The following is a 27,826-nucleotide window of genomic DNA, read 5'->3' as shown; positions in this document are numbered from 1 at the left end:
AGGTTCATCATTATTATTTATTAGCTGTACAGCAGTATATTCTCCTTCCCAGAGTCCAAACCCCATTATGTATTTTTATAACATTTTATCTCATGTTGGTTTCCTAAAATAATGAAAAATATCACACAGTACAGCTAAGTACAAAAATGCATCAACCTAGAATCAGATAGCTAACCTGATAGCTCTCTTAAAAGCGATACATAGAAGAAAATTCTTTTTGAAATCAGCAAGACTGAGGCTCTATAAAAAGCTTACGTAGTTTTAACATGTGATGGTTCATATACAGGCATCATTTTGTATTTTCACATTATTCTTCTTTTTTAATTAAAAACCCCAAATCTTTTAATTAATGACCTAGTATGATTTCTTGCCCTAGGTTTCAAGGGCTGGGAAGCCCTATACAAATTAACACCTTGGCTTTCAACACAGAATTCATAAACACAAAAAAGTGAGCAAAGAAAATTGAGTTGTGAAAACCTGAAACTCAAAAGGGAGTTTAAGTGACACGTTTCAAGACCAAGTCTATATATTTAGAAACGGAAATGGGGTGTGGAGTTCTATCATTACACTTGGCTAGCACTCTTCCACTAATTTGATAGGTTCCAATATTTAATTTGGGACCAATTCCTGCATAATTCATTTTTGTAAGAGTCTTAAAACAGGGGTGGGGAACTTGCAGTCCTCCAAATGCTGTCTGACTCCAACTCCCATCAGTGCCAGAGACAATGGTCAGAGATGAGGGGAACCGTAATCGAGCAACATCTAGAGGGCACCATGTTAGCTACCACTGGTTTAAAATAACAGGGTTCTCTTCTTTAAACTGCATTCCCCCCACAAACCTCTTAATTAAATGGAAAAAAAGATTAAAATGTAAAAAAAAGTTATTTACAAGCTTGATCATTACAGAGATGCCCTGCAGAAAGCAAAGCATCTGGGAGGAAAGACACCAGCTGGAGCATGCCAAACCTACATTGCTGACGCAGAGCCAGTCAGTGGAAGGGTGGAGTTGGTGGGTGGGTGAGGGGGAAAGCAAAAACTAAAATGCAATAAAAGTTTTACAACCCTCCTGAGTTCTGCATTTACATTTAAAAACCTCTATAGAGCAAAATGAGGCCAGAGGGCTTCAAGGAACGCGAAAGCAGATCCAGAGCAGTTAGTGTGGGCTCGAGTCCGGGCTTCCATGTTTTCCACGTTACGTGCAAAGGCTGTCCGTGGCCTGTCACTACAATGCAGTCCAGAGTTAACTGGATCCAGCGACCTGCAGGAGACCCCTGGGGACTCAAAAATATCCCCACGTTCCATGATCCGGTTATAGGCTAACATTAAACAGAGAGAGTTCTAGGCAAATCACTTTCTAACATCATTTGAAGTTTTGTTTCCCGAGTTGTTTGGTAAAATGGTCTAAAAATGATGCATTTCCCAAAGCCAAAAATAAGGTAAAAAGGAAAATAAAAATAAAAGGGATCGAGCCGCTTCAAAAGAGCCCAGGCCAGTTCAGTCAAGAGCATAACTCTTCCTCCATCACCGGTCCATCATGCTAAGAATCATCTCTGGGGTGAGGTCTCCATTGGGTGCTTCCACCGCAGCTGGCTGAGCTCCTGCTGTAGCTGCTACAGTCTCTGCTTCAGGCTCCTTCTTGACTTCTACTATAATGTTTTCAATTGCACCAGTGTTCTGGTCTTCCACCTGAATGATTGCTGTTGCTATCAAATAAGAACAGGGTAAAAGTCAGACCCTCTCTGGGGATACCACTTCACAGTATCTCAACCCTAGGCACAATAACCATAGCTAAGGCTGTGTATATGCTGCGATTCTCTGGCAGTGCAGTGTGTGGCGGAGAATTGTACAAACTCATAGCTGGACAACAGTGACTAGCTAAGGCCTCTCTAATTTTAACAATTCCAAGAGTGATGGCAAAATTGGTCTCTGACCAATGTGGCTTCAAATTGGTATGTTTCTGATGGCTGCAGGGAGAGGGAAAATGTGTGTCAGACTGAGCATGAATATACAGCTGAGTCCTGCCCATGGAATGCCATCACAGGAAATGTACTCTGACATGTATTACTCACACATCTTTAAGTTGCATTTGGAGAGAAAGAGTAATTTTTTTTAGGCTGACTGCCTAAGGTTATAAAAATTCACAGTCATCACAGAAAGCTGACTTTTATCAAATCAGGCCATTGGTCCTTCTGACCCAGTCAGATGGGGCAGGGTATTAAATTATTTAATTATTATTATTACACTTACTGGCAGGGGCTGTCTAGGGTTTTGGAGCAGGGATTGATTCCCCAGCCCTATTTGGAGATGTCAGCAACTGAACTGGGATCATCTGCATGCAAGGAATGTGCTCTTAGCTGAGTTACGGTCTTTTTTCCTGTGGCTGCACAGGCTTCTGAGAAGAGGTTTTCATTACCTCCTGAGATGGAATGTACGGCACCTTGGTTTCATAAATGTTTCTGTTCCAACCCCCTATGTCTGAAATTTCTAGAAATCTGAACAAGAGTTCAGCCATTAACAATACCAAGATGCTCATAAATATCCAATTTAGGGAGACTGACCAATTAGATTTGGTCATGCAAGTTCAATCTTAGTTGAGCAGAGTGTTAAGAACTAGCCAACCTGACCCTACATGTGCAAATGCTTCACCAAGAATCTAGTATTTTGTGCAAATTCCCAAGACATTTGAGTACTCTGCCCCTCACAAGTTTCTAGACCTTTATGGTAGCAAATATTATTGAAAATATGTTAAGTGATGATATCCGATTTCCCAGATTGCTAGTCATAATTGTCTCTATTATAATGCACCTTGCAAAAGCTTGCACCCCCCCCCAAAAAAAACCACCTATGCAAAATCTTCCTTTTTTCCATGGCCCAGGACTTACGCTGGGGCTGTTTTGGTTGATTGGCTTTGCCTGGCGGCCTTCCTCTTCGCTTCTTAGCCGGTGGTGGTGCTGGAACCACAGGTTCCACTTCCGGTTCAGCCTCTATTTCAACCGCCGTCTCCTCTTCTTCTTCATTATCATCCAATTCTGGCTCTGCATTTTCCTCTTCAATATTTTAAAAAAAAGAAAATTAAATCAGGGCATCTATCAATGAAAACAACAAAATGGGAACAGCTAATATGCTCCCCATAGGCAGTATTACCATTTCAGGTTTTAATCAGGAATGAATGAAATGTAGAACTTTGAAGATGTCAGTACACCTCTCCACAATGAAATGGGAGGGGAGGATTTTTGACTGTACATGTGTTCTGGGGTGGGGTGGAAACAAGAAATTTCTTTTTATTAGCTATTCAGAATGCTCTTCAGTGGAATGAAGGAGCAGAATTTTGTTTTATTATTGTTTTTTAAAAAACATATTGCAAATAAATAAATTGCCTCCTAAGGAATTTCATCATCATGTGTGGGATACTGAACTTCAAGGCGCTCTAACGACTTCCCTATTAACTTTACCCCGTCCTCCTCTTAAAATCTTCCAGATCTGCTTCAAAAGATTCCTGGTGCCTTTTGTCCATGTGTCTTCTCACTTCCACTCACTGAGCTATCCTGTGACCACTACAAGCAAGTGTACAGATGTGTACACACTTAGCATCTGGTTTGGGTCTTCTGTATATTTATCTTGCAAAGAAGTGCCTTCCCCACTGAACTGCATATTAGAAATGACTCCCCTGCTTTGCACTTGGAGGCACCTTCCAGCATCCCCCACCTTGACTTGGAACAGAACGGCATTGCAAGGGGTTGGACTAGATGACACTTGGGTCCCTTCCAACTCTACAATTCTATGATCCTATATAGGCTGTACGTAAAACAGGTGATGAGCCAGCCCAAAGGGAGGGGAAAATATCACCTCTACTGCCCTTTCTTGGCAGCTTAACATTAACACACTCATTCACACCCAGGATTTAGACCTGTTGTAGAGTGCCATGTGGTAGGCAAAACAAATTTGGAAGCCAAAAGCTTGGATGTTGCCATTATTATTATTTATTACATGCTAATACCGCCCTATACTGTATAGCTGCAAGAAAAATTGCAGCTAGTAGTGCTTAAGTGACCATTGCCAAGTTATTTGTTATGAGCGACATGCAAGGCTTGGTAACTATAGAGCTGCATGAGAATATAATGCAGAGACTTGAGCATATAAGCAAGGTGAGGATGTCACAGCTGATTCAGAGATAAGCTTACAGTTCTTACCGCTATCAGAGGAGTCCTCTTTCTTAGAGCGCATCTTTCTCTTTCGCCCACGTTTCCCCTTCTTGGGCTCCCCTCCATTTTCTCCTTCGACTCCATCAGGGCCTGTGCAGTTATCTGCATGTCTGGCCATGGTGTTCTGATTAGAAAAAGCCAGGTGAATGTTAAGATGTTGGCTGTATCAAATTAGAGCACTTGAATCCAAGCATGACACCCCCCCCCCCCCCGATTTATCCCCCAAATGAAAAAAATGATCTTATTTGCCAAAACTGGGGCTAAGCCCCAACATTAGAAGTGACCTGTGATGATGAGCCAAATTTTAATTGGTACACTTTACTTCTCCCAATAATCCCACCCAAACACCCAAAGAGAACATACACACCAGCAATCATATGCTTGACATAGCTCCGAAGAGAGAACAGGAATCAGCAAGTGTATTTAGGTTTTGCAGCCGCTCCCGTGACAAGTTACCATTTTGAAAGGGATACACACCCAGCAAAATGCCGTATGGGGATGGCTTTTTTCGGATATCTGTTTGACCTCACCAAGGCAGTTAGCAATATAGCACATCAAGAAAGCTGGAAGATCTATTATTGCTCAACTTATTCTCTCAGACACCAGTCTTACGCCCTGCTTCATGCAGCACCCTTGCCCCCAATCACTTACACGGCGTGTGAATGTTTTGCCACACTTGGAGCAAACGAAGGCAGCCGGAACAAAGTTTGGATCGTGGTAGCGTTTGAAGTGCATGTCAAGCAGCTGCTTCTGGCGGAAGGTCTTATCGCAATGGCTACAGGCATAAGGCTTTTCTCCAGTGTGGGTTCGCTTGTGCATAATCATGTGCCGTTCCTGGAAGGAACCAAGAACCAAGTCAGCAGGGGTGGGGTGGGGGATAACTCTAGGGCAGGAGTAGGCAACCTGGTGCCCTCCAAATGTTCTTGGACCACAACTCCCATCAGCTACAAACATGCTCATGCGAGTTGTAATTCAACATCTGGTGGGCACTGTGTCGGTCTACATTATCCCACTTTATTATTTTGCATCCTCCCCCACCTGATCTGCGTGCCTCACCCGACCAGGGTGAGAACCACATTCTTAAACATTTACATATTCTTCACCTGTCGACATGCATAGTCACACTGGTCACACTTGAAACGCTTCTCGTTCTTGTGAGATTTCTGATGCTGGATGAGTGCATACCGCTCATGGAATACAGCATCACAGTAACGACACTTCTTGCCCTGCTCAATGTAGGAATGCTGCTTCCGCAAATGGACACCTGGTAAAGAGAAACAGGCCACATAGAGTGCTCTGCTTTTACTGCATAGCCTGTGGAATACATCGAGGTGCTCATGCTTACTCCCTAGAGATTATATTAATGTTCAGCCGAATGGGCAAATTCCTGCCCTAAGATAAATATTTTAGCCCACAGTGTCTAAGACTCCATGTCCTCTGTATTTGTTTTTCTGAATAGCATTGCTACTTTGTTCTGAGCCTTCAAGGTACGGTGGGATTAAAAATATAAATCTGTTATTGCACACATGGAATTTTAGAGTTCTGGAATCTGATATTTGCTAGGCTTATTATATTCTAAGCTCCCACTTTAGCAAGTAGTTATGTGGCCCTCATAACCAAATAGAAAAAAATCAGACCCACAAAGGCAGTCAAGTAACTGCATTTATACACTGTATTACTTCTGAGGAACAAAAAACAGCTTATATGTGGTTTTCAGGCAATCTCTCAACAAGGCAATTTTTGCAGGGCCAGACCTGCATAGCTTTCGCAGCCTTCAGCCTGGTCTCTAGACCTTCAAACTAATATTAGTTGACCAACCAACTAGCCTTTCCTCTGAGAAGTATGATCACCACCTCTCTTACTAGAATCTGGTACTTCAACCTCAAGCCTCATGGCACTCACCCAAGTCACTCTTCCGTGCAATAACAGTGTCACAGTGAGGGCAATGAAACTTGGCCACATTCTCTGTGTGCTTCTGCAGGATGTGCATCTTCATAGTCCCACTCTGGGTGAAGCGAGCATGGCAAATGTAACACTCGTAGGGCTTCTCACCTTTCGGAAGAGAGGAGCAGTTAGCAAGAGAGGCTCATTTGCGGGCAGTAAACTATCAAAGGACCTGAGGGGTGGGCTTGGAGAGACAGCATCCCCTCAATCAAAGTCAAATTATGGGGCAAAGAATGCAAAGAAGAGAGATCTCTCAAATGCTGCATGGCAGATACAATGATCTGTGGTTGAGTGCCAATATCTCCTTCTCTCCCAATTACAAAATATGCATCGCTCTTTGAAGCTGCTGTCAGGGAACTTCAAGTTTAGTGTTCACTTAGAGGTTATTACACTTCCCTAACGGTTTGCAAAAAATCAAGTACTGTTCTGTACAAATTTTAAAAAACGTCTGTAAGGAATCCCACTTCTTGAAATGCTGATCCAAGCAGTGACAATGGTCACAGCAGCCTTTAAGAAAAGCCACTAGAATATTAAGTCAGACACCCCGCCCCATCCCACTGTTTCTGAGATTATGCAGAAATTGCACACAGGTTTTATATGCCAAAGGAGCAGCGTGCACAGAACTTCCAGTGTGTGCTGGCCTCTGTGCTACCTCTGCAAAATATGTACCAGAATGGGTCCTCATGTGCCTCTTCAGTTTGTAAGTGTCCCTGCTGGCGTAGCTGCACAAGCTGCACTGGAATGGCCGCTCTCCAGTGTGAGAGCGAATGTGGCGTTTCAACTTGCTCACCTGTAAGTTAAGAATACCAAAATGGGATTTGTACCATAAGAAGAAAGGGTTTTGCATTCACTGTCTTTTCATAAAAGAATCAGTGCTATTTTTACCTTTTGCATTTCTTGAATCGTAAGATGAGACACACAGAAAACAGAATGGCTATGGGGCTAAAAGCTTTCTGGGAGTCAAACAGCTGCTTATGGCCTGCCAATGTCATTTTTGATATTTCCACTCTGGGCAACAGATCTCCCCTACAAAACCAGAAACTGCATTTTTTTTTTGGGGGGGGATAGTTCCAGGGGCACCTGGCTATACATGTTTTTGCATTTACATGTGGATGCCCATAACAGTACCCTTGCATAAGATGCAAGTTACCTGTCTATTTAGGCACACTAAATATGTGGTCAAGAAACAAACAATATGACACAGGCTTTGTTAACTCCATATCCACTAAAGAAACCCAAAACCTCAAATGGGGGGGGGGGAGATGGAGACAGGATAATACTGGTAGTTAAGTGGGTATGGCCTACCTACTACTACTACTGGAAAACGTACCTCCACGCTGGCATAGTCACACATGGAACACTTGAATGGCTTCTCGTGGGTGTGTTTGTAGCGGCGATGCCGAACTAACTCGCCACTTGTCACAAAGGCCATGTCACAGTCAGGGCACTTGTGAGGACGAGTACCTGAGAGATCACAGAGACAAATATATATTAAAAAGTCTAAACAGATATTGGCGTCATCTGTAGGAAATATGTTAGCTTCTTAATTTAAAGGTGCATCAAAAATGGGCAAGAAAATCTCTATTTAAAAAGACTGATTATAATTATTAAGTACATTGATGCCACCATGCTAAGGGTCCGAATGCTTGAAAAAGCTAAGTATGGTACATGTGGTTAAGTAAGACTTGTTTTCTATAGCATCCCAACTATTAAAAAACCCAAGCCCTACCACCCAATGACATGGTAAGGAATGTGACTGTTCCACAGAGAAGCAATTGATGAAAGGCATTTTTATTTCAATTATGCTTCTGCTTTATTGGAAGTTATGTTTTGGACTTTGTGGGGTGATCAAAACTATGCAGCTTGGTGTTAACAGTAATGAAGCCAGTAATTCTCAGTGTTTCAAAAGGAAGTTTCTAGCCCTCATGGGCAAAAAAAGGAAACTTCATATGGCCTCTAGGACAAGGACTGGTTGGGACATCTGAAATGCTGAGGTATCCAGATTGAAAAAGAATCCAGTCTGTCGCTTCAGTGTCAAATTTCTTCCCCATTCCTATGAGCCTCAATCTCCCTTCTGCAACCCCAAGCCTAGTGTTCAGTTAAGACACATTAAGATTCACCATAAATATCCATTCAGGTCTTTTTTCATATACCGGTATGAGTTTTAGCTAACAAAGTTCTACTCAGAGTATACCTAATGAAATTAACAGACGTAATTCAGTCACATCTTTTAATTTCAATGGGTATTCTCCAAGCAGAACTAACATTAAATACAGCCCTGTTTGCTTATTCAGTAGATTTAATCATGACACTTGCCTCTCATATCACAGAATCTAAAATTACTGGTGGACCAATATTAGCACAAGGATGGCTTGAGTCTGTAGCTCCCACAAACCAAGAGGCAGGTGCCAGAAAAAATGCTTATGGGTTGGCAGCATCACCTAAACCACAGATGGGAAACTTGCCTGAAGCAGTCCCATTCTTCCATCACATTAGAAACATTCTTCCTTGTTTTTCTTAGCTTTTTACAGTCTTTCCTCTCTTTTTATATGCAGTGTCAGAAAAGCTGGAAGGGGCAGCATTTTATCTGATAAATATAAAGCTTTTAAAAAACATTTTTTTCCTGGTCGTATGGCTTGGTGAAAGCCTGAGAACAAATTGCTAGGTTTCTGGCATCTGCAGTGTGTGTTTTTGTTTGTTTGTTTGTATAGTCAGAAAGGAATTGCTTTCATTGGTTTCTAAAACATTGGAAATATTGGTCTGTTGTACTTAAAAATAATAATTCTCTGCATACTTATTCATGCATCATCCCTTTACACCCAACAGCACTTACTCCTGAATAGACTTGCCTAAGTTTAGGGACTCTAGCATGAGGTAGTCACTGTGAAAATTGAAGCACGGTACTGTAATTCTCATTCTGGATCAATTAATCCAGAACCCTTGTGTCTGGTTCCATCCATCACTGGCTCCAGCATGCAGCTTCCGATACACTAACCCTGAGGGAATGTGGCCCCCAAAAGAAACAGAGGTCACCCTTTCCCTTTAAAGTACCTGTGTGAGTGTTGAGGTGATTTCTCAGCAATGTGACTGTCCGGAAAGCTCTGCCACAAAGATGGCACTTGTGCGGTCTCTCATCTGTGTGGCTTTTCATGTGACGGTCCAGGTTTGAACGGCGTGGGCAAGTGTAACTGCACAGTTCGCACTGGAATGTCTTCTTCACTCCTGTCCAGAAAGCAAGCCTCTTTAGCAGTCTTAAAATAGCAACCCTTCTATATGCATAAATGACCTGGAGCACCACAGAGGCAAATCCAGTTCAAAGACCCCACTTTGAGGCAGGATCCTCCTCATGTTTTTCTTCCACCCCACTTCCAATTTCAAGGCACCTATCCAAAGGGGACAAAGTATACCACATCAGATTAAATCAGGGGATAGCATTAATAAAACCAATAGAAGTAGATCAAACAAATTAATTAAGGAGGCAACTCCACAACTCTGGGTAACACTGATCTGAGGGAAAACTAGATAATTCGCACCCTGAAATCCACCCATCACCCCTGTATTTAAATCTTCATGGAAGGCAACACCAGATTCGTTAAAAAAGTGGGGACAAAAACCCTTTCTTGATCTCAACAGGCCACAATGAGGTATCAAAGACAGTCAAGTCTCCTATCAAAACGTATCTGGGTTTCATGGCTGGCAAGGCTCTTTGCTCTAAGATGATGATGTATTCAGCAACAGAGCAGTAATTCCTATCCAGAACAGATACTGAAGATGCCCCCCTTCTGCTCCCCAAATCCAATGTCCCATGTACCTTTCTTTTTAATTTTTGTTGGCTTGGGGGGCTTCATGTTGCCCACCACCTTCTCCGCATTGACCTCTGACAACAAGCCCTCCTGTTGCTCCTCTTCAAAGTCGTATACAGACACGTCCACATCTTTTCCCTCCTCAGTATAACGAAGTTTGCTTTTTTTGGTTTTCTTTGTCTTTTTGGCTGGGGGCTGATAGTCTGGGTCTTTCTGCCAATTAGGATCCTCCTGGGGCTGAAGTTCACCTTGCTCCAGCGTCTCCACCTCACCATTTGCACCAACTTTTACTACTTGGAAGCCTTCCGGCAAAGGGAGGGTGTGGCAGATCATAGGCTCCCCTTCCTGGAGGCCTCCTTTGGAGACCTCATTTTCGTAGGCCCCCTGAAGTTCTTCCACAGAAGTGGTAGCAACAGGTACAGACACTGGGACAGGCACCTGGACAAGTTGGAGCTCGCCCAGGTTTATAGGCTGCTCTTCCATATTCACAACTTGTAGGGTTATTATTTGCGTGTCGTCCACAGTAGCCTCAGCTTCCTGTTGCACAGTGCCTTCCATGACCTCCGTCTTCATCTGAAGCAGCGTTGGATCAAGCTGCTCCATCATGACCATCTGGACACCAGCATTGACTTCCTGTACCACTTCAGCCCCATCTGCCTGGTTGGGTGGCATTGGGCAAGCATCCTCCTCCTGCCCACCTTCCCGGCGCCTTTGATAGGTTTTCCTTTCTTTGCCTTTAATGAAAGTTTCAGACTCTTCGCCAATAGCTTCAACTGCCTCCCCTTCCATGTCACCTTCCTGCTGGAAAACAGAGGGAGAGACAAAAGCTACACTTAAGCAGTTGTTTCAGCCGCTTGCAAGAAATGGGGGAACAGAGTCTCACACCTTAAGAAATCTGATCAGACATGAATGACACACTGCATTTGCTGAAAAAAGAAATGCTCAGAACAAAGACCCCTGCTCACAAATATTATGGATACAACGCCTTACACACTCTTGATATAGGTCTGTAATGTGAAAAAAGAGAAAGAATTGTAATTCTAACTCAGGATTTGGGGGACAAGATCAGGCTACAAGTATACATGCATTTTACACTTCTTTCTTCCCCCTGCATCCCATGAGTCAGATACAGTATTTTTGGGCTAATGCAAAGCTGCTTCTGAATTTTTTGTCCCTCCCAAAAAGTGTCAAAAAGATTGAGAGTCTCTGGGGACACCATGAAACCCCTCCACCATTACTTTCAGCAGTAGCCATTAGTCAAAAGTGAAAGGAAAAGGCAAGTTGCTCTGGCTGCTCCTGGAAATAAATGGTCTAGGTGTGATGTGATGTACCAAAATGGCACAGGCGAGGCAGCAACCCCAAAATAAGATGTCAGAAAAGCACAACCTCCAAATACTTTGTTTTGGATCAGCCAGCTTTTGCAACCATACCCTTCTTTACTGTGCTTATGTTGCTTTTCCCCAAGCAGGAAAAATCAACTAAGTGGAAGGGAAACTGGAACATGTTCAGAATGTTGCGTGGATACACACCTAAAACTGAGTGCCTGGTACACTGCCAATACAAGGTAAATGGCTGCTGTGGAAGTGTCAATAGTTCACAGGAAGAGAACAGCAAAAAGGCTGACAACGTGGGCCAAAACAAAGAAGAGCCCACACAAATGCGGGTGGTTGAGTGCCACAGCAAAAGCAAACAGAAGACAGTTGACATGTGGGGAAAGGCCCATCTGAGATCTGTTAAAATTAAAACAGTATTTTAAAATCCCCAGAGGGTTGGAGTACCTAAGAACATTAAATGTTCTTTCTTTAAAAAGAGAGCGAAAGAAAAGTCTTTATCTGAACTGGAAATTTGGAAGTCAACCTTTAGAGTTATTTTTAATAAGACTACAGTAATCCTGCAAATAAAGCTATGTACAGCATTCACTCATCTACCCACACTAGCAATTTGTTGCATAATGATAACATTAAAATTAAAGGAATGAACCAACCTCTTCCATTAAAAAAGCACAACTCTGGTGGTGCCATGAAAAAATCCCAGAGTTGAGCACTTAAAATTAATCCAGATGCAGACTTTAGGGATTAAATTACACCCGTGTACTTTTTGTTACAGAATTAACACAGATTGTCCTTCTGGGACATTTTTGTCTGCATGGTAGTACACAATGCTCCCCAAGTTCAACGTGTCACCAGTGTGTTTTCTTTCTGTATACAAAAGGTGTACAGAAAGTACCTGGGACACCCACAAATTGTACTGATTTGCTAATGGGGTGCTTTATTGTCCCACTGGTAGTACAGTAATGTATTGGGATGAAAATGTTGCATGTTTTTTTCAAACCAAATGATCCAGGGAAGCCAACTTCTAGCAACACTTTGTTTCATTTTAGGCCATTCCAGTTCCCCACAATATATTGGAATGTAGCTTGGAATAGAAAACCACACCTAAAACACTTATTATTGCTACATTTCTATCCCTCCATGGAGCTCAAGGTTGTATGTATGACTCTTCTCTCCATTTTATCCTCACCACAAGCCTGCACAGCAGGTGAGGCTAAAAAAAAATCCTATGTTGATTAGCTCCGAGATAAAACTACATTCACTGAAAGGCAAGTAAGTATCTTCTGGAAGCAGAGTAAAAACTTGTTATTTTGAACCATTATTTGGTAGGTGGTGTTGAAGAAAAAGGGATTATGGCTTAACTTCTGTTTTGCTTTAAATATGTTAACTTGCTTAGGTGTTTAGCTCACATGCAAGACACCACTATCCGGTGGATTACATTAGGCCCTGGGATCTATTCCATCTCTTTGAAAGTAACAAAAGTGAGGTTGATATAGAATGAGGATTGTCCTGACGAGTATACAAGGTATAAGGAATGTGTTCTACCTTCTTCACACTTAACCTTTGGAAAACACTGCTCTTGTCCATGCACTTCACATTTCCTCCAACATAATAGATACTTTTAGAGACCCATGTGATTGTGGATACTGCAGCAGCACCCAACATTTTGCAAAAATAATGATTCCAGTGTCAGTATAACTAAGAAACGGAAAATTGACAAAGCAATGCAAAACAAATTGACATGCAATGAATCCCACTGGTTTTAAGTTAGTTTCCTGTTTTCTGCCAGCAGCTGTCTGAGTATCTCAGTATTACATCCGCCTGCATGACAGTTAACAGTGAGATTCAACGCATGCGCTTAATAAGCTCTCCTGTCTCCCTGCCCAGAAGCTGACCACATGATTTGCAGTGTGGGTGGGTTGCTTTGCTTGTCAACACTGAGACAGCCTCACATCTCTTGCCTAAACTTCCCCACAAAATAAATAATTCCATATCCTAGCAGGCCAGCTAATGTGTCTGCATAGGAGGAAAGAGGGGGGAAATCCAGAAATCAAAAGATCAGAAAAAAGAGAATATTTGGTTAGCTTGATGCTCTAAAGGTCACCTCTATAGGACTAAGTTCTGAGACAACCCAATGACTCACTTTCTGGTCAACTACATCAGGGCTGTTATGTGCGCGCGCACCCCCCCCCTTAAAACAAAAGGAATAGCAGCACTGATGGAAAGGCCACAACTTACCGTTCTTCAACAAGCACCGCAGCATTTAATTTGAGCATCAGTAAGTGGAAGCATGTGCAATTTGAGCTTCTACAGTTGTGAGGCCTTATAGGGGAACCAGCCCACTTAGAATTTGCAAAAAGGCATATTGCCACTTTAATGTAGTAATTACATTTATGAACCATAAAATAGCTTTTACCCTTTTTATCCAAAATTAGTGAATTATTATGCATCTTTCTAAATGTTCTTCCTTTCCTTACCCTCCGACTTGTCTGTCTTAATAATTTTTGCATAGCACTTAGCACAATTTTAAGCACTTTAAAAAAAAGATGCCATCAACTGTTTTGGAGACATTCTGAAACATTTTTCTGTTTTTAAAACCATGGCAGAAGAGAAAAGTCTGAATGCCTGAGGTGCATGCTGTCAGTTTTTAATTTGCCTCTGTGAATTTTAGAGTTCATTTGGATTGGCTCACTCTGCGCACCTGCAGCAGAAGCCCATGTTTCCAGCCTTGGCCATTGCAGAACACACCTACTCAAGTTCTGCTCTGGATCTCTGATTATTTTTTACAGTGGAGTCACAGCAAGTTGCTAAGAATAACCTGTAAAGTTTAGCTGTCTTTTACAACACGAGAAGTTGGGTTGGAAAACTGAGCCAATTAGCAGGTTAGATTAATTGATATAAAACTATTTGAATAACTAAACTGGCACTTCCTATTTTTAAAAGTCTGCATATTCTCCCCCCCCCCAAGATTGCTGTTTTTAAAGCACTTATATACTGCTTTCAGGTTGGTTGGTTGGTTTTTAAAGCAATAGTGGTATATAAATTTTATGAAAAACATTATTATAAATTATAAAATAACAGGTGACAAGAAGCGCTATCTTGAAATAATATTAATATTTCAAGTAGCCCACCTGCCACTCTGGGCGGCTTCCAACAAAATAAAGGAACACATTAAAAGCTTCCTGAAACAGGGCTGCCTTCAGATGCCTGAAATATGAGGGATTGGCTCTACTAAAATATGCCTGCAAAAATATAGGGCATGATATTTTGAAAAGTGTAGCACTTTTCTTCAGAGCTATTGTTCTTACTAGTATACAGATGTTAAAAAACCACACACACCAATCTTAACATTTATTTAAGGAACGTGACAACTTCAATGGAAAAAAAAACCCTCAATGGGACAGTTGCATCACAGTGGGAGGAGTTCAAACAAGGCTCTGGATCCACAGAATACACTCAAGTCCTTGATGCTACACAATGGTCCAGAAAGCTAAGACAGTACCACCTTTTAGAGAAAGCAATTTATTTAATCAAAATGCAATTGCGATCACTCCTAACTGTTGACTACAACATAACTGGCATCCAAATCTGCCTCAGCCTGTATTTTCCTTAACATGGTAAAGAAAGAAAATGCCACTTGCTTACTTTCTATGCCTGAGCAGCCATGTTCAAGGAAAAGTTTTGTATGTTACCCTGCTGTTTTAAAATTATGATATCATGCATGACATTAAGTGGTTAACCTAAAGGTTCACAACAAACATGTTTTTGCTCCACTACATGTAGATTATCATGAACAACCAAACAAAGAGGCAGACAGTAATGAGACTTTACTAACAACTATAACAACAAAGGGAATGTTAGATAGAGCATATTGATTATTACAAAAGCCATTCCCTAAATACAAAAAACAACAAGTAAAACTCAGGTTATAGTTACCCCAAAAATGTTCATACTGTTTTTTTACTAAAAGCAGCACCTTCTGCCTTGAGCTAAATTTCCAACATTTATTTCCAAGTAGCTAGTATTGAAAAGGGAAATATTCCACATCAATGGAAGATACTTCTCCAAAAAGTTATTTTACCTTTTTAAAAGATTCAACTTGAAGACAATGATTCACTATTGTACAATAGCCACCTAGGTGGTTTTAAGTAAAGTTAGCCAAATTCATGGAAACCCCTATCATGAAAGCTAAGTCTTATTTAGGGGCAGTATATCTCTAAACACAAATTACTACAGGGGAAAGCTGTTGCCTTTAATCCTGTTTTCAGGCTTCAATTTTAGTTGAAAACTTTTGTAAATAAGATGCTGGACTAGATAGACAATTAGTTGGATCCAGGAAGGCTTACAAGCTAAGCATCACAAAGGGGATTAAGGCATTTTTTGACCTTTGCTAGGTCAAATGCTGATTTTAAGGATTCTGCCAAGACTATTTTAGAAATGCTTATGAGTAACTCATTTCACTCCAGAGACAGCTTCAGAAAAACCTGGGAGTCCGTTACTCAAACCCAATAATTCGTTACTCAAACCCAAGATGTTACTAGAACATCCATTACTCAAACCCAAGATGTATCTAGAACATCTGTTTTCTTGGATTTTGAAGTGTATAATATTCTTTTAAAGGGCAGTAAATTTAGTTCAGCAGGAAAAACAGTGCCTAACTAATAGCAGACATGCCCACTGAAGCTTACAATATTCTCAACTAATTAAGAATTTATACATATTTTTTTCTTAGTCACATGCTGCAGATATATTCAGAATTTCAGTCAATTTAGATCTGTGTCATATATCTTCATGTTATTCCACAGCTGTACATATGAACTGTCCCTGGTTTTCAATGATAAATGTATGAACATTTATGATCCTTTCTCACACAAAGCCGGTAAGCACCCGTCATTTTGACACTGCCATCAGAAGACTCAATGTTAAAAAAGAGGTTACTCTCACTTGTGCAAAGTTGTTGTTGTCTTAATGAAATATTCCAGTAAGTGACCAAGATCCCAAGCTTGTATGAAAGCTTTAAAATAAAGTATGCAAATGTGTGAGCTTTCAGTTGATGTTTAAGTCATTTTACACACATGTAAGAACTCAACATACTGTAGACCAGAGTTGGAAAATTTCTGAGTATCCAGCATGTATATTTCCCCACTAGCCCTTGTTTAGCTTAGCTTGCAGTAAATTGTGCCCCAAAGTCTTATTCCAACTGATCAGGAATGTCAGAGAGCTCCTCTTCCATAAAAACCCTGCCCTAGAAGCTTTCAATAATGTAGTTTCTTTGCTTCCAAAGAAGCAGGGAGTACTGGAGTGCTTTCAAATAGCAGCTCTACCCAGCTATGCCTCCTCCAATCCCACATCCCCTCCTCCTCTATTTTAAAGAGAGTTTTGAAAAGGATCTTGCAGTAGCAGTCAACCATGGCCAAAGGCAAAACCAGTGTTTCTCTCTCACGATCTTTCTGTCAAGAGCTGGAGAATACATCAGGTGCCATTAGGAACAACCCTTTTGATATGAATGCTCCTTCTTGACACTGGGGAATCAACAAGGTATCAAGGTGACCCATCATTGGGATTAATCAGAGAATATGCAGAAAAAAGATATTTTCCAACACTAGCTTATGAATCCATCTTCTGGGTTAAGTGGAGGGTGAGAGAGGGAAAAGATCTCAACCCCTCAACACTTGTCTCTTCTAAACTGGACTCTTCTGGCTGACGCCTTGTTTCGCTTTCTCGCCAATGCAAAGAAAATCCCTTTGGCTTCAGTTTGCAAGATTGTCTTCTTGCAAGAAACCAACACAAAGATCTATGAACTCTGAACAAAATTGTTAAGTTCCAGGGAGCTTGAAAGCAACTGGAGGTTGCCCCAGACTCAATGACAGAGTACACACAGAGACACACATACAATAGTTATGGGGAACCTCTGGCCCTTTGGATGTTGCTGGACTACAACTCCCATCAGCCCCAACAAGCACGGCCAATGGTCAGGCATGAAAAAAATTGTAGTCCAGAAACATCACACCTTCCTTACCTAGCTTTCCCCAGGAGCTCAGAAGCTGCAGATATGAATAAAAGCATAAAATGCTGTGCATGAGATGCTATTTAAGCCATTTGACAGCAAGCAATGGAGAAGGTCTATTTGGATAACAGAGATAAATTTCCTCTTTCTTGTTAAGTAAGAAGTTTCCAAGACTGTACCCAGAGGGAAAGCTATTCCACCACAGTGAGATTCAAAGAGGTTCCCTTGTTTATGTGGAACCATTTTCACTGAAGTATTCATACCTCAATTGTAGAGCAATTGCTTTGCATGTACAGTATAAAGATTTAGGCTCAATCTTTGTCATCTCTAGTTTAGAGGAATCAGGTGGCAAGTGATGGGACAGACCCCTCCCTGAGACCCTGAAGAACTGCTGCCAATCTGAGAAGACAATACTAGGCTAATCTGACTTTATATAAGGCGACTTTCCATGTTCTTAACAACAAAGTCTATGCATGTCAGTTCAGAACTAAGTTCCACTGAGTTCAAAGCAGTTAACCCCCAGCTAAGTGGTTATAGGATTAAATCAACAGGGCTTGAAATTTATTTTACAAAGGTGGAGCAAACTCTAAAAATCCTGAGTTCTATACTACATGTTACAAAGGCCACCACATTTTGTAATTACAGCTATGCTAATAAAATAGGCTGATTGAAGCTACTCCAGGGTTCTTATTTTACATATTTATCTGGGTCCAATATCACCTCTGAATGTACAAACTGGAAGTTACTTATATGTAATGGCACAGTAGGGAAAGTGAAATTTACAAAAATAAATTAATTCCACCAGGTACAAGAATTCACATTAAATGTAACCTTAAGTTTTGAAAATTAAGTCAGTTTCCCTAACTATGAAGCAGATTCCCAAACTGCTGCCCATTGGCTCAACCATTCAGAATACCTCGGGTTAAGAACTTAATTCGTTCTGGAGGTCTGTTCTTAACCTAAAACTGTTCTTAACCTGAAGCACCACTTTAGCTAATGGGGCCTCCTGCTGCCGCTGCTGCACGATTTCTGTTCTCATCCTGAAGCAAAGTTCTTAACCCGGGGTACTATTTCTGGGTTAGCGGAGTCTGTAACCTGAAGCATAAGTAACCTGAAGCGTATGTAACCCGAGGTACCACTGTATTTCTTAAAACATACCAAGTTTTGACGGAAGTAGCAAGGGTACATTTAATCCTTAGCAGTACTGCTGAGAATTCAACAACTGCAACATTAGAATCAATTGACACATTCAGATCTAAAACCAAGGTGAATGCTTCAATATGCCAGGAGATTTCTGGAAGTTTTACAGATATATGAGAGTTCAACACAGGTGGAGATAAAAAGATATGTAGAAGCAATTTGTTGGCATAGTGTAGATGGAGGTGAAGCATAACAACAGGCAAGTCTGAACTACAGCTCAGAAGACCAAGCTATTAGAGGAAGAATGTATCTGATACAGTACCGGGGGAAATTTGCTAAGATTTAATCATAAGAACATAAGAAGATGCTGCTGGATCAGGCCAATGGCTCATCCAGTCCACCATCCTGTTCTCACAATGACTAATCAGATGCCTGTGGGGAACTTGCAAGTAGGACATGAGCGCAACAGCTCTTTGCCTACCTGTAATTCCCAGGAACTGGTATACTACCTCTGACAGTGGAGGTAGAACATAGCAATTATGGCTAGTAGTTGTTGATGATAGTCTTGACCTCCATGTATTTGTTTAATCCTTTTTTAAAGCCAACCAAGTTGGTGGCCATCACTTCCTCCTATGGGAGACAGCTCCATAGTTTAACTATGTGCTATGTGAATAAGTACTTTCTTTTATCTGTCCTGGAATCCCCAATGAAATAAATGGAACTACAGTGCACTGTTACATAGGCATGTCTTTCAGATGTCAGTGCAGCCTAGTCCCAACAGGTTAACTTTTGCTCAATAGTCTACTGCCGCCAGTATCAGCCAACTCTAACACCATCAGATTAGCATGAATATGTAAGAGTAGCCTTGATTAAGTTACTCCCCGCCTCTCAAATTCATTTGTTCTCTTGCATCATTTTGTACAGTACACTACTTGCCCAAAGCCTGCAAAAGAGTAAGTTAAGGAGCACACAAGGTCCACCTGTTTTCATGGTAGGAGAGTTTGAAAGTAAAATAAGAAACAGAATGTAACCCATAAAACAGCTTAATGTGGTCATTTGCATTAGAAAGTGACAGACGAATGACAAATGTGCAAGACTTTAGAACTGTGTTTTAAAATATATGTGGGTGAGGGATACTAGTTTGGAATACACTTTTAGGTTTAAATGACTACTCAGATAATCACTACAATACTGGGAGCCAAAAGAATATTTTTTTTGGAAATCAAGCAGAATTCTAACTATTACAGCAAAACAGCAATGATGGCCACTGACAACATAGAAGCATTAGCTACATCAAGATGCTGCACCAACTATGGGCTAGCATAATATATAGTAGCATAGGTCTATTATATTTCACTTAAATCTCTCCTCATGGACCACCTCATTCTGTAAAGAACATGTAACTGTAAATAAATGGTCAGAATCAAAGCTGGTTAGCTATGACCAATACCCCTCCTCTCCCCATTTTAGAAGGCAGTTCACTAGTGTGATGCAATTATGACTTTATCCGTCAAGATTACCCAGGATGGCTTGGGCAACTTGCTATCACTCACCCTAACCTACTTTGGAGAAATACATCTAACAGGCCCACCAATTTCACACTAGCAACCTCAAGCATGTTCTCAACTGCTCAGATTTAATTGACAGCATATATTCAGAGCAATATATTTTAAAACAAGGCATATAAAGTAATATGCAAATTTCTGGTATATTCCCTTTGTGAAAGAGTTCTTTTCTTAAAATAAAACCGCAGGAGAACCTTCAGAAAGATATAGAGTCAAAGTAGTAATAGACTTCTCTCCTTCAGGGCTGGGAGAGCCCCCTCCCCCAAACCTTATTGGATTTACGGCATGAGGATATATAAAGGAAGATCTCTACAACCTCCGGAATTGCGTGGCCCAATTTTCTGGCAATTTTAGAGGGCTTTCCCTTAAAGTACTACTTTTTCCCCCTTTAAGAATAGTATCTGCACAAAGATAATCAGGACTAGGTGGTAGCGTCGAGGCCAAAGTCATGACTGGGGGTATGAATGAGATCGTGAAGTCTCCCCCCCCTTCCTTGACACCATCCTAACTTTACGAAAGGACCTTCCCCGGTAAAGGTGAAAAGGGGAGCCCCGCGTGAGCTCCTTCCCGGTTCCAGGCCGGGCGGGCGAGCTCGGGCGTCCCCGCCTGGCGCTCTCCCGCGCTGCATGGCGCTGCAGCTCAGCCTGCCTTGCAAGAGGGAGCTCGAGTCCCGATCTTGAGCTCGCAGCGCCTCTCACTCCGCAGCGCGCACAGCGAGGCGGCGGCCGGCGGGAGCAGGCGGGCAGGGACGGGCAGCGCGGACACGCAGGACCATCGGGGGAAAAGGACGCGGACGGAGCAGGCCGGGGACGGTCAGCTGGGACGGGACGAGGACGTCCGGGCATGGGGAGGAGGGAGAGAAAAGCAGAAGCGGAGACGGGCGGGAATCGACGCGGGGCGGAGGCGACCGGGCGGAACGAGAAGCGAGCCAGAAGAGGCGGGAGGTGGCAGGATTAGGCCGCAGGTTAATGGGGGCGGCTCGGGAGGAGCTGGGAAACGGGGGGGGGGGGGGAGGAAACCCAATCGACTCGGCCAGGATCAAGGCGGGCGGGTGGGTGTTTTGATGAGAGCTTTTTGGCGGGGACAGGAACGCCCGGGGTTAGTCGTTTCCATAATGGCGGACGAGTTAAATAAAAACCGAGTCACTCCAGCAGGCCGTGGTTGGCGGCGGCGGAGAGGGTGAGGCGGCGGCGGGTTGGGCAAGGCCGAGCTAAGCAGCCGCGCCTCTGTCTATTTATCCAGGCCCGGCCTGGTTCCGGCAGAGGCGCTGCTCTGGGAGGCCGATGGGCGGCAGTACCAGGCCGGCATCAGGGCGATGGGGACGGTAGAGGGAGACAAAGCCCCGCTCCCCATCGGCGGCGCCGCGGCGGGTCCCAGCCCGAGCCCCATCGTGACACCTAGAGGCCGGAGAAAGCGACTGCAAACCCCCCGCGCTGCTTACCTGTCCCGGAGGCGCCTCCGGGCCGCCCCTGCTGCCCCGGGCCCCGCCCCGCTCGGGCCCTGCGGAGCTCCTACTGCCGCTGCCCCGCCGCTAGCGGCCGCCGCCAGCGCCCAGCACCAGCTCGCGGTTTAATCGTTCCACAGTCGCCTCGGACACAAAATGGCGGCCGAGAGGAACAGTGCGCCTGCGCCAGCCCGGCAGCCGCGGCCGCCGAAGCCGAGCGAAGGGAGGAGGGAGCGGGAGAAGCGGCCGCGCGGAGCACCATGGGAGGAGCCGCTGGGCGCCAACTTCAAATAGAGGACCTAGAAGGGCCGCGGCGGACGTGAGGGCGGGTGGCGCTGTGACGTCACACGCGGCCTGGGCCGAGGGTGCAGAGCACTTGCACGTTGCAAGCGCGGGCAATGGGATTGGTTCCGCGGTGTGGCGCCCTCTTGAGGTGACGTTGGCCCTGTTGCCACCTGCCGAGAAAGGAAAATCTCTGTCAACGGGCGGGGGTGTCACGAGCGTCGTGTTGGTATAATCAGGAGCAAATTGGTGCAAACGTGTCCAAAACCAAAACAGGCGAGCTTGGATATGTAAGTTAACTGCAGCTTGTCAGAGGCAGTTTGTGATTGCACACCTTTGCCTCAAAATAGAGATGCCACTTATTTTTATATTAGAATTAAACCTTTAACAATCCCTTAGTAGGCAGAAATTCAACAGGCAAAGCTGCCACCTGTCAGTGTACAGTGGTATCTCGGATTAAGTACTTAATGTATATCTGTGGTGAGAAATACTGCTGTCCTTTTTAATTTGATGCACAGCCATTAAAGCCCTGATACCCAAAAGAGCGGGGTGGTGGTGGGATCTACAGTCTTTTAAATCTTTTAAAATTTTAAAGATTTACAATCTTTAAAAGTCATGAGGATGTTTGCTTTTCAAATCTCATTTGTCTTACTTGAAAGACACAGTAATCAGGTAAATTGACCCTAACTAGGGAAAGGATCACAACAGGTGGGTTGATGTCCTTTCAAAGTCCATACAGTATTTGTTACCGTACATGGAATGTAGGTAAACTAACTGCAACCCATCCCCGTTCTTAGTGAAGGATTCCCACCGCTCTTGAAATATCTAAGAGGAGAGCAGTTTGTAGTTGAAAGTGATTACCAGAAATTCAGCAGAAAACGTATTAAAGAGATTTGCTAGTGTCCCATTCCACATTCAGGCAGTTTAGATTTTACTTTAAAATGGTGCTTGGTTTCTAAAATGGGAAGTAGCTCTATCTAGAACCCCCTTACCTGTCCTTATGGAGCCAGTGGATTATAGTTATTCAGGGTATTCCTTGCTGCATATGTAACATGAATGTAGCGACTATATGTTTGGTGGTTGTTTTTAAATACATTTCTTCTACTTTAATAGTATTTATATACCTCCCCTCACCACAAAATATCCTCTATATATCTCTAATCCCTATTCTTTAATTAATCCTAGTTCTTTAATTGGAGCTGTGGTAATTTTGTGGCCTTGCAGCAGAAGATGCCATCTTGAAGGGAAACAGCGTTTTCTACAAAAGAACAGTTCTCTCTTAGAAGAAATCAACTTTTTAAAAAATTAATTACATTTATATACCCTCTTTATCTTCCAAGAATCTGAAGGTGGTACTCTTCTCCATTTCATCCTCCCCAAAACCCTGTGAGGTAGGTTAGGCTGAGAGGCAGTGACTGGCCCAAGGTCACCAGTGAGCTTCATGGCTTTCACTATGCATCTGTCACCTGTCTTCCTCTCTTGGCAAAAAGAGGATGACTATGTCTGGGTCCAACCCTTTATCTCCAGTTCCAGGACAACCATCAGGGTCCCAACATCATTGATACCTGCCCTGAGTTCCCCTTTATTTTTTGTGGGCCAACACAACACCCCTGACAAAGTGCTGTTACAAGGTATTGAAGGAAATTAACATGGTAGCTAGTCCCTGCCATCCAGCATTGCTGAAAGCATCACTGTTGCTGCTGCCAACCATTACTGACAGGTATGCCTGCTAGGGCATATTGACGGGGGGTAGGGCGGGCACTAGAATGAAGAATACATAGGACCACTCCTACCTGGGGCTGGCCCTTTCCAGTTTCCTCTCAAATGACAGCTTCAGGAAAATCTCCCCACTTCCATCTGCTTACACCAGCTAAAAACAGCTAGGGAAAGATTTAATGCTGAGCATAGGCAGTGATCCTCCATAAACCTGCTGGCCAAGAAATCCCCAAACATCTATTTCTGGATTTGCTGGATGGCCATTTTACTCTTGGTGGACCTCATGGGAAGCATGACTCAATTCTTCCCACTAGAAAACCAGACAGCAGCAATGATAGATGTTGGAAATCGTTTGCCTTGTATGAATTGTCTCAGGCTTTGCAGGTGCCTGTGGGTACTTTAACAATCCCGTGGTTAACAGGGTAGCAATGTTAACAGAATGTGTGCTCTCTCTCGAAAGGTATTTTATTCTTTGTATGGGAGAGGCAGGTACAAGTACAGCTGAACGTATGTATCTTACACTGATTTCTCCTACATCACAACTTGTATGTGGGCAGTGGATAAATAAATGGAGAGCAGAGAAAACCCACTGCAAAAATACCTTTTTAAGCCTTCCATTTTGCTTATTGGGCTCTGGCAATGTTACATGAGGGCCCTGGGCCTTGCACATCCTTCCCAGAGGGCAGTAAGAGAGGCCAAGGGAAAGGCTGCTGTAGACAGGGATGGTCATGGGGAGAGCAGTTCCAGAGGTTCCTGGCTTTACACTATTTTACATTTGCACGAGGACCCCTGAAACCAAACCCTCATATAAGCTGCCAGTTACCTCTACACAATCACAGGAACTTCCACCTCAAGTGGTATAGTCCAGACACTGGGCCTAATTCAAAAGTTATACATTTCATCTTAGTGGCAGGCTAGGGAAGCAGCTTAGGGCACTTTCAATACATTTTAGTGAAGTAACCATGTGGAAACGAAACCCAGGGACGTGCCAACAAGAAACTCCAACGAAACAATTAGGCAGGGCAAATAGCTGGGTCTTTCGCAGGAGTGAAATATTCCTCATCAGGGAGAGGGAGACTGTGGCGTCCAGGTGTTGTTAGATGGCTAAATGCCCTCTGTCCCAGTCAGTATGGCCAATGGTCAAAAACTATGATAGTCTAGCAACCTCTGGAAGTACAGGGGTTCCCCATCTCTATGCTAAAGGGATCCATTCAAGCTGAGGATCTCAAGACACATCATTTTGATGTCACAAGCCAAGGAAGAATTAATTTAGGAACAACCTTTGTTTTAATTTACTTTACATCCATATATCCTGAGGCTTTCCTCAATAAAGGGCTCATTTTGCCCAGTGACTCTAGGTTAATGTAAGTCGGACATGTTTATGCTAGTTTCTGGGTGTAGGAGCTTTTTGGAGTCACAAGTGGTACAGGGAAATTCATGGGCACATGCATATTTTTATAAGCGCATTTACCTAACCTCTATTTATCCACTTTCAAAATGTATTTTCTGTTCTTACCTAACAGCCTATATGCAGCTCTCATTCAGGCATCGATTCAAAAACACTGCATCAAGTGCTCCCAGACAACTGGAGGAATGTTCTTATTTTCTTACGGGCAAACTAGATGAGATTCTATCTACGCAGTTTACAATTGTGTTACTTTTTTTTTTAAAGTAAATGGCAGACATAAGTCCCCTGACTTTAGCCCTTTGCCCTCCCCCTATATTTCTGATCCATACTCGGGGGGGGCACATACCTGCATTTAAATGTAAAAAAATGTGAATTATGTTGCATCTTGTTCAGCACCTTTGCTTCTTTTCAGATTGCAGACACATTGAGCTAATGTTTTCAGGAGACATCCCCAAAGAATTCTCAGCCTAGGTTATCTCAAGAATCACCTTTCTTCATATGAAACCTGTCTTAACATCTTCGTCTTCTGAGGTCCTGCTCTAAGGACCCTCACCACCACAGGGCCTTTTCAGATCTGGAATAACATGCCAAGGGGGTTCACCTGCCCCTTTTGTTGTTCGCTTTCAGATAGGCAGGAACTTTTTCAGATTACTCTTCTTGAATTTCATCTTCCTGTCAACTTTTTAGTGTTTTGCACTACAATCCTATACCTACCTAAATGAGTGTAAGCTGTCTTGAACTCAGAGGGGCTTACTTTTGACTAAAAAGATGTAGGTTTGTACTGTTAATATCTTTAAGATTGTTAGTTTGGCAGCTTACGTTTGCTGCTGTATTGATCCCCCTCCCCAAGAAGTTGAAAGTCAAATGTGAGGCTTCAACTGTGTCAGTTTTATTTCTGGTGTACAAGTTATTCTCTTTAACTGATATCCAAACACACAAACATAGTACCGAAGAAATATTTTCATGTTCCTTTGCTGTCCAGTTTGTTAAAAGTTTAGAAATACATTGTCAGAACATGACAGTTTTCAGAGATCCAGAGGGCTCCAATAGGAGAAGAGACTTCCTTATTCACTTTAATGCTAGTGTGAATTTGCTGTATTGATTTCTTTCTTTCTATCTATCTATCATATTCAGAGAACCTTATTTAACAAGGCAGGGTATGAATATTGAACATCGATGAATAATGGTTTCCATTTCTATTTTCTGTACTGCAGGAAGGACAAGGATGACTTGTTGCCTGTGGTCTTCAGCATTCCCCTTTCACTTCTGGAAAGAAGCTCAGTCCATCTTCCTTTTTATTTCACCACCTGTAAAACCACTGAAAAACTTCAATGCTGTACTTTGTTGACTTGAGTTACCTAAGGTGTTTTTGACCAATTGAGGTTTCACAACACCTCACTCCTTCCCAGTTTGGTTAGGGAAACTCCACAGCAGCAGTCACAAAATGATGTACACCCAACTCACTTGCTCAAACTTCTTTTTATTTCAGGCTTAAAGTCAAAATTAGCCAAACCTCTTGATAATTACATTATATATATTTATATATCTATGTAGATATACAGATAAAATTATAGAGATTTTATAGAAAAGACTTTTTGCTTTTGTCTGCAACCTCCCCCCCAAAAAATGTGTAAATAAAAATAATAAAATAGCCAAAGAAGTGGCAGCGTTTGTCTATCCATGTTGCTTCCATCTGCCACAGCACCACTGTTAAAAACAATCTGTCCTTTCTTCCTCCTCCACTGGGAGGTGGGAAACTCCCTCCTGTAATCATTGTGCATTTTCTCTCCCCCCCCCCCCCACCTCTCAGAACCGAGAGAAGAGTTTGCAGCTCCTCAGTAGCAGAATATACCTGGTCCCAATTTCCTGCAGTATTCACAGCCCCAAAGGGTGGAGGACATGGGCAAGCTAAGAACAAGTTGAACACTAAGTGGGACTTCAAGAACACACAAAAATTCTTCCAAGTTTGTCTCAAATGGGAGATGGCTTTAGCAACTGAGACTTTCTGCCATGGCCATAATGCTCAGCTGTTGTTTTTCTCCAAAATGTGGCATATTGATCCTGGCGAATGGCAGAGAGCCATACTCAATCCCTCAGCCCTGTGGGCTCCTGTAGGAAAAAAACAAGCGAATCTCTCAGTGTCTTGTACTCATGTTAGTTCCATGAGTGAAGCAGCCACTGGGGCTAGGAAAAGGCATCCTCCACATAAGACAGCGTGTGGGTGATGCTAATACTGCAGTGTGTGCATGCGCTTAGGGGCAAAGAGCTGCCCAGTCTATGGCACACTAGTCTGACCCCAGTCTGTGTGACTTGGTTGAAGTTCTGTGGCATGCAAAGTCTGGGTCCCAAAAGGATCTGGCTGGTCAGTTTGTGTGGCACCCTTCAGAACGCAGTGCTGGCCATGCTCCCTGGGGCAAAGATTCGGGGCAAACTGTCAAGAGACTCTTCAAGACGTCGATGAGCAGATTTCCCATCTTCTCCTGCAAGCAGATAAAGCAATCAGCTGTTATTTAGGATATGGTTTGCCCCAGCCTTGCACATGTCTACAAAGTCAGACCATAAAATTTCCCTGTAATCTTCCTTGGCAACACACTGGCCTGAAAATGGGTGATTCCCTCCCCCACCCAATTTCATAAAACTTCATTGCTTGGCTGCCTAAGGGTGATCCAACCAGCTGTGTGGCTACACTTATAAGACTACACTTCCAAAATTAATGTATGGTCAATATTGTTTGCTGATGATGGTCCATTCATATTTTCTTGAATGTGAACCCAATTCCCCAACCAAACAATGAAGACTGATGAGGCTATATGATTACTGACAAGAATTTACCCTTGTAGGAATGGTCAGTTGATACATCTGAAGAGCTCATTTAGTACTTTTTGAACACCGTTGGTTTCCAGGTGCCCTTTTCTGTCCTGAGTCAGAGTCATTTAACAATTGTTGTCCTCCTTCCTCTGCATGTTCAAATTGGCGCATGACTG

The 27,826-nt window shown here is 42.8% G+C and overlaps 2 protein-coding genes and 1 long non-coding RNA gene across 20 annotated transcripts in view; 1 reads left to right on the top strand and 2 right to left on the bottom strand.

Annotated features, from left to right (window-relative positions):
- Positions 1 to 3: 3 nt before the first annotated feature.
- CTCF (CCCTC-binding factor) lies at positions 4 to 21,625 on the bottom strand. Of its 2 annotated transcripts, none has more exons than XM_083626475.1 (11): positions 21,434 to 21,625; positions 9,958 to 10,750; positions 9,198 to 9,368; positions 7,477 to 7,610; positions 6,816 to 6,936; positions 6,105 to 6,254; positions 5,306 to 5,466; positions 4,854 to 5,036; positions 4,191 to 4,326; positions 2,883 to 3,047; positions 4 to 1,703 (listed from the first exon to the last, which is right to left on the bottom strand). In XM_083626475.1, exons 2-11 carry the CDS (start codon positions 10,736 to 10,738, stop codon positions 1,522 to 1,524), a joined length of 2,184 nt encoding a protein of 727 aa, XP_083482601.1. In that variant the 5' UTR covers positions 10,739 to 10,750; positions 21,434 to 21,625; the 3' UTR covers positions 4 to 1,521. The 2 variants fall into 2 exon arrangements, with proteins under 2 accessions (XP_083482601.1, XP_083482602.1); XM_083626476.1 differs by having other exon boundaries at positions 9,958 to 10,747; positions 21,434 to 21,624.
- On the top strand, positions 20,496 to 26,508 carry LOC310768459. Its single transcript, XR_014551329.1, has 2 exons — positions 20,496 to 20,804; positions 23,246 to 26,508. It is a non-coding gene; the product is annotated as an uncharacterized lncRNA (long non-coding RNA).
- RIPOR1 (RHO family interacting cell polarization regulator 1) overlaps positions 26,303 to 27,826 on the bottom strand; it is a 98,321-nt gene continuing 96,797 nt past the window's right edge. For all 17 annotated transcript variants that reach the window (XM_083626439.1, XM_083626431.1, XM_083626437.1 and 14 more), the window contains one exon: positions 26,303 to 27,322. In XM_083626439.1, the coding sequence (XP_083482565.1) occupies positions 27,225 to 27,322 (98 nt within the window). In that variant the 3' untranslated portion in view covers positions 26,303 to 27,224. The remainder of the gene's footprint in view (positions 27,323 to 27,826) is intronic.

This window comes from Podarcis filfolensis (genome assembly GCF_964270895.1).
Source record: "Podarcis filfolensis genome assembly, chromosome: 8".
Taxonomy (NCBI): domain Eukaryota; kingdom Metazoa; phylum Chordata; class Lepidosauria; order Squamata; family Lacertidae; genus Podarcis; species Podarcis filfolensis.
This window is presented reverse-complemented; position numbering and strand designations above follow the sequence as displayed.

Bases quoted from the DNA above. Each gene is read 5' to 3' on its own strand.
- CTCF (XM_083626475.1), bottom strand. From the start codon at position 10,738: ATGGAAGGGGAGGCAGTTGAAGCTATTGGCGAAGAGTCTGAAACTTTC. The intron at 5,037-5,305 runs GTGAAGAATATG...GGTTCCTTCCAG, and splicing joins GTGACTATGCATGTCGACAG to GAACGGCACATGATTATGCA. The intron at 3,048-4,190 runs GTAAGAACTGTA...AAAATATTGAAG, and splicing joins AGAGGACTCCTCTGATAGCG to AGGAAAATGCAGAGCCAGAA.